Genomic DNA, 9543 nt, shown 5'->3' with positions numbered 1-9543 from the left:
TTTGGATATGTGCTGAGCACAGGGTTCGTAATAATGAGGGTTTTTCTTTGTTATTGCTGAGCAGTACCTACCCAGAGCCAAGGCCTTTTCTGCTTTTCATACTGCCGTGCTGGCAGGGAGGCTGTGTGTGGGTGGGAGATTGGGAGGAGACACAGCCAGGACAGGTGACAAACTGACCAAAGGATATTCTATGCCATATGACATCATGCTCAGTATATAAAGAGGGAGGAAGAGGGGGACATTTGGAATGATGGTGTTTGTCTTCCCGAGTCACCATTATTCATGATGGGGCCCTGCTCTCCTGGAGATGGCTGAACACCTGCCTGCCTGTGGGAAGCAGGTTAATTAATTCCTTGTTTTGTTTTGCTTGCATGGGTGGGTTTTGTTTCCCTATTAAATTGTCTTTGTCTCAACCCATGAGTTTTCTATCTTTTACCCTTCCGATTCTCTCCTTGATCTTACTGTTGGGGAAGTGAGCAAGTGGCTGTGTGGAGCTTGGTGCTGGCTGGGCTTAAACCACAACACCTCTTCAGGAGACTTGACCAAAAATAGCATATGCTTGTGCTGGGCCTCAGCCACTTTGTTGCTTAAATTCCACCTTCAGTGTCCCTTCAAGGGAAGGTGTTGGTCATCTGTTGGGTACTAATCCACATTGGAATGCAGGCACCAACAGTTACTTTACTGTTGTGATCTGACATCACAAAACTGACACTTTGTTCTCAGAAGTATATATTGAGTATTCTCACAATTGGCTGCTGCTAGTGTTGCAGCCCAAGGATAGCCAGAGGGGTTTCAGCTGTATCAAAGTATTTTTACAGTCTGGGCAGTACATGATCCATGATTTTGCAAATATACTTAACAAAGTTAAGATGGCTTGAATTGAAAGTCACTTTCTAAAAAACAGCTGTACAATGCCATGCTTCATCACTCCTGCTAATATAATGATGCATATCTAAGGTGCTGCCAGGTGCATTATTATTAACTTTGGCATTTAGGCCTGTGTGCTTCTGTACAAACTGGAAACTGACAAGTTTCACTCTGATTTTCTTCACAGACATACAGCCAGGGGATAGAATTAGCCTGCCAAAAAGAAAGAGAGTTTGTGAAGCGCTCTGTAGAATGCACGTGGAACCTAGCAGAAGCCCAGCAAAAATTTGGTAGCTTAGCACTGCATAATTCAGAATCCTGTGATCAGGAATTTGCTCAAGCAAGGACTGAAGCTGCAGAATTGAGATGGAGAGAGGAAGAATGGAGAAGAAAAGAAGAAGCACTAAACCAGAGGGAAAGACAGAATCTATGGAACACAGATCCTGTTAGTAAGGAGGTATTTAATAAGGTATGACCCATATCAGTGTGCATGGAAACAAATGCTAGCGTCTGTTGTTCATTCCAATTGTCTTTAGTCTCTGAGTATCTTCTGTGTCCAGTACAGCACAAAAACACAGTATCTCCCACACCTCTGTGCCTGGGAAGATCACAGAACAGATCTGGAGGACAGAGAGGTGATTGGAGACAGCCAGAATGGCTTCACTGAGCGCAAGTCCTGCCTGACCAACCAAGTGGCCTTCTATGATGGAGTGACTACATTAGTGGACAAGAGAGGGGCTACAGATGGCATTTATTTGGACTTCTGTAAAGCCTTTGACATGGTCCCACACAACATCATTCTCTCTAAATTGGATGAAGGGATTTGATGAGCGGACTATTAGATACATAAAAATAGGTTGGACAATCTCGTCCAGAGGGTACAGGCTTAGGCCCTGATGGACATCAGTGACAAGTGACGTCCCTCAGGGGTCCAGACTGGGACCAGTTTTATTTAATATCTGCATTAATTATGTAGATGAAGGGATTGAGTGCATCTTCAGCACATTTGCAGATGACACCAAGCCAAGTGGTGCAGTTGACCACCCCTGGAGGACAGGATGCCATCCAGAGGAACCTGGACAAGCTTGTGAAGTGGGTCTGTGGGAATCTCATGTGGTTTAATATGACCAAGTGCAAAGGTGCTGCACCTGAGTTGGGGCAATCCCCAGGATCAATCCGGTGTGGGGGATGAACAGATAGAGAGCAGCCCTGCTGCGAAGGGTGGATGAGAGGCTGGACAGGAGCCAGCAATGTGCACTGGCAGCCCAGAAAGCCAACAGTGTCCTGGGCTGCATCAAAAGCAGTGTGGGCAGCAGGTCAAGGAAGGTGGTTCTGCCCCTTTGCTCCACTCTTGTGTGACTCCACCTTGAGTACTACATCCAGTTCTGGGGCCCTCAGCACAGGAAGGACATCGACCTGTTGAAAGGAGCCCAGAGGAGGCCACCAAGATGACTAGAGGGATGGAGCAGCTCTCCTATGAGAAGAGGCTGAGAAAATTGGGATGATTCAGCCGGGAAAAGAGAAGGCTTCGGGATGACTTAATTGTGGCTTTCCAGTGCCTGGAGGGAGCTACAAGAAGGATGGAGAGAGACTTTTTACAATAGCCTGGAGTAACAGGACAAGGGGGTATGTCTTAAAACTGAAAGAGAGAGGTTTAGATTAGATGTTAGGAAGAAATTCTATACTATGAGGGTGAATGATCTTTAAGGTCCCTTCCAACCCAAACCTTTCTATGTTTCCATTCCATGATTTTTTCCTTAGTTTGCCACATCAAAGGAAGCAAGCTGCACTCATCCTACAAATCTGGATCACATCTGTCTACCAGAAGTGTGGATCAAAACTTGCGTGGGTCATCTAGGTATTAGACATGACCCAAGAGCATGTGCTTGTAGCCCGGAAAGATGATCAGAGAGCTGGAGCACCTCTCCTGTGAAGACAAGCTGAGAGATTTGGGATTGTTCAGCCTGGAGAAGAGAAGGCTACTGGGAAGCCCTTATTTACCTTATTGTGGCTTTTCTATATTTAAAGGGGACTTAGAAGAAAGATAGAAAGAGATTTTTTTTAGTCTCTGTAGGCCTGTAGTGATAGGACAAGGGGGAACGGCTTTAAACTGAAAGATAATAGGTTTACATTGGATATAAGGAAGAAATTTTTTTATTATTAGGGTCACAAGAGACTGGAAGAGCTTGTCCAGGGAAGTTGTGGGTTCTCCAACCCTTTGTGAAATTTCAAATTGTCAGATTTAATGGGGCTTGGAGCAGACTGATCCAGTAGAAGATGTCCCTGGCTATGGCAGGGAGGGGTGGAACTCCATGAACTTTTAAGTGTCTCATTCAACCCAAAATGTGAAACAGTTGGTTTGCCTCTAATACTGACTACTGTAGTAGAGTTTATGTAGCACAAACTTTTGTAGTAGAATCTCAGCTTTGATTTCACAGTTTAATTTCAACAGATAGCACGTGTCCTAATTTCACTGATTTAGCTGCATCCAGGCTGCAATGTACATGATTTTCATCACTGACAGATCACTAAATGCCTATCTGAGGGCAAAAGAGTCTCAGACACTATAATGAGACTTTTAAATTCTATTATTTGCTAAAGAAAACCTTCTCAAACATGAAGTGAATATAAAATGAGAACATAGCCCTTTAAATAGTAACATATGAAAATATAATACTCCTTTATATTACTAAACAGTATGTCTCAAGTATGTGATAGCACAATTTTTCTCTTCCTCAGAGTTTTATTAATCAGAAAAGAAAAGAAATAGAAGATGAAGCTGTGTCTGAACCACTTATGCAAAAACATGAACAAAAGATTAGACACTTTGGTGAGTCTGTTTTTCCAACATTTTGCAGTTCTTACAGAATTTGTGTTGGTTTGCTCCTTCTTATACAGAATGAATGCTAACAAATGAAAGACCTAGATAACAGACTGTTCAGCTTTATTTTATGAGTACAGATAATAATTTCAAAGTGAAATAAGGTGTGAATTGAAGAAGCTTGTTAGTTCCTGTAAACACCAAGAACTTAAATTGAAAAAATAAAACATAAGAAATTAATACTCAAATGAACTTGAGCCCTGTCCTGGTTCAGCTGGCATAGAGTTAATTTTCTTCTCAGTAGCTGATGCAGTGCTGTATTTTGGATTCATTATGAGAATAATGCTGATAACACACCAATGATTTGATTGTTGCTTGGTAGTCTTTACTCCAAATCAAGGACTTTTCAGTCTCTTATGCTCTGCCAATGAGTAGGTGCACAAGAAACTGGAGGAGAGCATGACTAGGACACCTGACCTGAGGGATATTCCATACCACAGAATGTCATACCCAGTATGTAAACTGGGGAGTTGACAGGGAGGCGTCAGTCACTGCTCAGAAATGGGATGGGCATCAGTCAAGCCATGAAAACTAAAGTTCTAGAAACTTTTACTGCTATTCAGTGGGACATTCATGGAGATGTGTCATGTATAAAAGTGCATGGGATTGTCCACAGTGCTCTCTTCATATAAAAATGATTTTTCTGACACCTGTAGGCTACAAGGGCAATGACTGATTAAATGGACATGTTTGTAAACACCTACTAAGAGTATGTGTGCACAGAATTGTGAGTTTAAAACTACACCTAATTATCCACTAGGTGTCACTTTAGCTGTGTCATAATTTTTGAACGCAATTAAGCACAAAGCTGATCTTGTAATCTGAAATTTTGATGATTCTCTGGAGTGCTTTCCATTCTTAGTTACAGGCTGGTTTCAGACTATAGTATATTATAGCCATATTTGAAATTCCAGAATTGGTATAATTCAGTTATTTTCACAAAAGGTATTCAGCTTATAAGGGTCTTAAAGCTGTTCTAAAGAAAGGGCTTCTAGCCCCAATAGCCTTAGCAAGCCTTGCAAGTACTAAGTCAGGGCACAGCACCGTCAAAGAATGCAGATAGCAGTAATAGGCACAGGTTGTCTCAAATACCTCAACTGCTCAGGGTAATGATAGTGGAATCAAAATATGTCTTCCCTGCCATGCATTTCAGCGGGGGTAAATAAAAGAGGCTTCCTTGCAGGCTTTCTGTCTAAGAGTTGATTAAAATTACTTTTTGTCTAAATTCAGATTAAGCTGTTATAGAAGCAGCCCTATTACAGAATATGATAAACATTCTGGTACCTGCTAAATTCACAGCCATGTTGTTATTTTAATTTGAAATATATAAGTCCATGGTAAAAAGCTCTTTGAAGTCTCTTGTTATGTGCTAGCTGCGGCCAAGGGGCAGTGTGGACTTCACTAGCCAAATTGCATGAGCTCTGTTTCTGGATCTTGCTCTGGCTTCCAAGCAATAAAGAACTTATGCAGAATAACTTGAAAACAGTTAAAAGAAATATTACCTATTGCTTTCTCTTTTGGCACTTGTTTGCTGGAGTTAGGATTAGCTTAGGTCGTTACCACTGAATTATCTTTAGCCCAGTTACAATTATACACTGATGGATGGGTAAAGCTGTACATCTAGTACCTGTTGCCAGGTACTGTTAGTGATACTTGCAGGACAGTTTTAAGATGTGGTCTGAGTACTGAGTTCTAATTTTTCAGCTCAGCTTGTTACGTGCAGGTAGTGTAATGATATCACAATTCAAAGTTCTAGTTAACTTTCCAATACTATGTTGCTTTGCTGTTTGTGTAATTTTAATTTTTCTAAAAACCTAGCAAATCATCTGTTAGAAGCACTTTCATTTTAGACAGATTACACGTTCTGTTCTTTGCATTCCTATTCGCAAACATTTAGAGGATTTGTGCTTGTCAGAATCACTGAATGTAAATCTCTATCCATAAACTTTTTTAACTATTTGATGATGTAACTAACAGATAGCTACACAGCTTCGTTAGTGTGTATAAGAACCGATTAAAAATAACTTATCAATGATGCTAGAGGTGCATGACTCTTAAAATCTACTTTTAGAATTTTTAAAGTCTAATTATACTTTCTGGTAATGCTCTTTCAGCATTGGTTAGACGTATAAATAAACCCCCCAAATTTAGCCGCGTGCTGTCATTCTGGGGCTGGTGAATTGCAAAGTTGTTATGTCTAGTGGAGTATCGATGCAAATCAGTCCCTTGCTGCGTAAAATCATTTATCCATTTAGAATATCTCAACTACGTTTCTCTTACTAGGTATGCTGAGCAGATGGGATGATAGTCAAAGGTTTTTGTCTGATCACCCATACCTTGTATGTGAAGAAACGTCTAGATATCTCATGTTGTGGTGTTTTCATCTAGAAGCTGAGCAGGTATGAAGATGTTTACATTCTTGCAAAGCATGTGGTTTCCCACTTGCACTGTCAAGAATCTGACCAACTTGATTAGCTGTTTAACTGTTCTTCCCACCATCTCTGTTGATAGTGTATTGTCACATACATGTCTAGTTGTAGCTAATTATCAGTCCCCCTACTTCTGCAAGCATCAGTTCTCATCTGTTAAGGAACTGGAACAAAAGGAAATTATGCTGAATTTTAGAAATATAATCACAGGAAAAATCTTTAAATTGTAACTCCAACTGTTTTGGGGCTTTTTTTTTTTCAGAAAAGAGCTCTGATGGAGCAAGTAGCACACCAAGCAGTTGTAATGCAGTTTATTATAGAAATTGCCAAAAGCTGCAATGTGGATCCAAGGGGATGTTTTCGTCTGTTTTTCCAAAAAGCCAAAGTAAGTCAGCTTGGGTCATGATGGGAGAAACTCTTGATACTGTACAAGAGACTAGTGATGTAAAGTATGTTTCTTTCTAACCAGCTAAACAATTTGTTGACTGACTAAGACTCATGGGAAGGTCTCTTGTTAGCAACTATTTTCTAGACAGGATAATTTGTTGTCATTTCAATTCCGAAAATTAAAGCTTAGTGGGTTTTACTTGTCCCAGATGGAAAGCAAGATGCAGCAGGGGCACAACAGAAAGGTTACAGACAAGTAATAACTTAACAAGAGCAAACACAGACCAGTTTAAGAACTGACACTTTCCCTTTTATCTGCAGTTTACAGTCAGATTCAAAAATCGTGTCCCTTTCTCATTACTGAAATAGAGCAATCCAGAGCTATTCAGGAGAAATGTGGGAAGACTGGAACTGTGGTTTGCTGTATTCAGTTATTCAATACTCTGATGGATCTCAATATGGCCTAAAGAAGTGCAGTTGAAATGCGAGTCAACCTGTGCTTTACTTTTGACTGAAGGGCTTCAACAAGCACCTGTTCTTCTTAAGGGTACCTTCTGAGCTGGAATAAATGGAAGGCTAAAATTAGATTTAGTTTTACATGTCCTTAGATAAATCAATGACTTTACTTTTGCATATAAATGCTACACATTGTCTAATAAAGAAGTAGACCTGAAATGTAATTTAGAATGGGCTAACATTATTCCGGATGTTATTCCCCAAAAGGTATAACATGCATTACTGTGTGTGGGTTTTTTTCAGCACTGTGTGTGCTTACAACTCAAAAGTAAATCTGGCTGAAGTGCAAATATATAATTTGTCTCTTTGTAGACAGGAGAAGGCTATTTTGAGGCCTTTAAAAATGAACTTGAGGCATTCAAGACAAGAGTGAGAATCTGGTCACAATCACATGGCTTTCAGACTATGTTACTACATGATCTCAGTGTCAATCCTGGTTGTGTGGGAGAGCGGACACCTTTTTTACAGGTAGGTTTATTATTTCTGGAAATTAATGTAACTAAATTAGGATTAGGTTCTGCCTTGAGAAGCTATACATTTCTGAGATACAAAGAAGATTATTCTAAAACTGCTAGTGCTTGGGATGTAGCATGCAGTGTTATTAATGCACAAGGCATGTATGTTCTTTCTTCTTACTTGCTGAAATTCAGAAAGCATCAGCAGAAGGTCAAAAGTATATGTTTGTTCAGTGCCTTCACATTTTCATGCTTAAATTAAATGCTGCATGATGAAACTGATCAGATGCTAGAATTCACAGTATTTACCACAAGCGGTGTAAAATAACCAATACTGTTCATGGGATCATTCAGGCAAGTCATAGAATTACAGAACGGCTTGAGTTACAAGGAACCTGAAAAGTCATTGAGTTCCAATCCCCCTGCCATGGCTAGGAACACCTTCCACTAGACCTGGTTGCTCAGAGCCCCATCCAGCCTGGCCTTGAACACTTCCAGGGACCCCACAACTTCCAGGCAAGAGAAGTCAAGCCTAAGGAAAGTCTCCTTTTGTGATGAAAGGAAACTGAGCATACTTAGGTCTTTTTTTGCAGTTCTAGCAATAGCCACATTCTGGACTGAAGAGCCAACTGGAAAGGCTGTGAAAGTTAGGTATTAGGGAAGGAGTCACAATTGAAAGTGCTTACTTTAAATAATTTGCTTAAAGTACATCTCATGTAAGACTGAACAGCTGAATTTTAAGCAAATGTGCAGTCAGGTGCTAGAAATATTAAGACCAAATACAAGCTATGCTAGCAAATTAAAAAAATTCTTGATACAGTGAGATAATGGTTGATGATTTTTTTTCAGAGCTTATTTCCTGCTCTTGCAAACTTGTCTCATCATAAAATGTACAACACAAATAGTCCACTTAAGTTAAAATCTCTTTATTTGTTGCTCTCTTTCTCCCTCCATAGATAGTTATGAAGAACTAAGCTGTCATTTTTTCATCTGTTGCAGAACATAGGAAGTCTACAAGGTTCCATAAACACAGATGTCTTCAGTTTGAACTCTGTGATACAAAGAGATGAAGAAGAATCCAAAATGATGGACACAGTATAGTACTCTTAAGATTGAGCCCAAGTACTCTTCTTTTTTCCTTCAGTTTTGGTTGTTTTTTTTTTTCCCAAAGAAGCAAACATGGCTATTTTCTTGACCCTTATTTTTCTGGGTACTGCACTTTATTTTGGTGTCAGACTTTTGTTGGGTTTATTTGGATTTAGGGGGGAATGAGTTTTGAAGGGTGGGTAATTCAGAAAAACTTGTTATATTGTTTGAAAATGTGCTGCTAGGTTTTTGGTTGTCCTTGAAGAGCAGGGTTCTTACATTGCCGAATGTGAAACTGGATGTGTTTTCTGCTACTAACCTTGCCTTTCATGATTTTAGAAATTAAAGTTTGAAAAAAAAAATCTGCACAAATACAATGTTTACAAGAAAGCAGCAGATTCTTGGTAGAATCTGCTGTTGTCTTACTACAGATGTGGAGATGTTTTACTCGGAGTATTGGAGATTGCAACTGTATTCATGCTACCTTGCTGACAGTATAAGCTCTCAAATTTGGTGATCACTAATAGCAATAAATCATTATCTGGTATCAGTATTTCTGATCTGAATGGATTAGATTAAACACTGGCTTTCTACCTCCACTAAGGGGATTTAAATGTTTTATTGTACTTTCATTAAACATAACTTGGTTTTGTCCTAAGATGCAATCAACGCTTGTCTACAAATGAGTTCTGACTTGTATGATTTCTGAGACTCTTGATTCTCTTCTTGTTCATAAGACTAACTTCAGATTCTTTTTTTAAACCAAGTCTCATTATGGGTACAAGTATTTCATGGAGGGAGCTTGAGGTACAAGAGTTAGGCTAAGATGTCAGTTTAAACAGAAAGCTTTGTTGCAGGTCATATAGGGTAAGGTGTCATGTGGGGTTTGAAAGGTACTTGATATGACCGAAGTGGGTTTCTG

At 39.7% G+C, this 9543-nt stretch overlaps 1 protein-coding gene across 1 annotated transcript; it reads left to right on the top strand.

Annotated features, from left to right (window-relative positions):
• Positions 1-1054: 1054 nt before the first annotated feature.
• CDC37L1 (cell division cycle 37-like 1) lies at positions 1055-8636 on the top strand (the record flags this gene model as incomplete). Its single annotated transcript, XM_009084330.1, has 6 exons — positions 1055-1336; positions 3607-3697; positions 6032-6147; positions 6440-6562; positions 7393-7548; positions 8535-8636. Coding segments are annotated over 6 exons (870 nt in total), but the record flags the coding sequence as incomplete, so codon positions are not given.
• Between the last annotated feature and the right edge of the window lie 907 nt (positions 8637-9543).

The sequence above is a fragment of the Acanthisitta chloris genome, unplaced genomic scaffold (genome assembly GCF_000695815.1).
Source record: "Acanthisitta chloris isolate BGI_N310 unplaced genomic scaffold, ASM69581v1 scaffold8401, whole genome shotgun sequence".
NCBI classification, from domain to species: domain Eukaryota; kingdom Metazoa; phylum Chordata; class Aves; order Passeriformes; family Acanthisittidae; genus Acanthisitta; species Acanthisitta chloris.
Note: the sequence above shows the minus strand (reverse complement) of the source record. Positions and strands in the feature narration are given on the sequence as shown.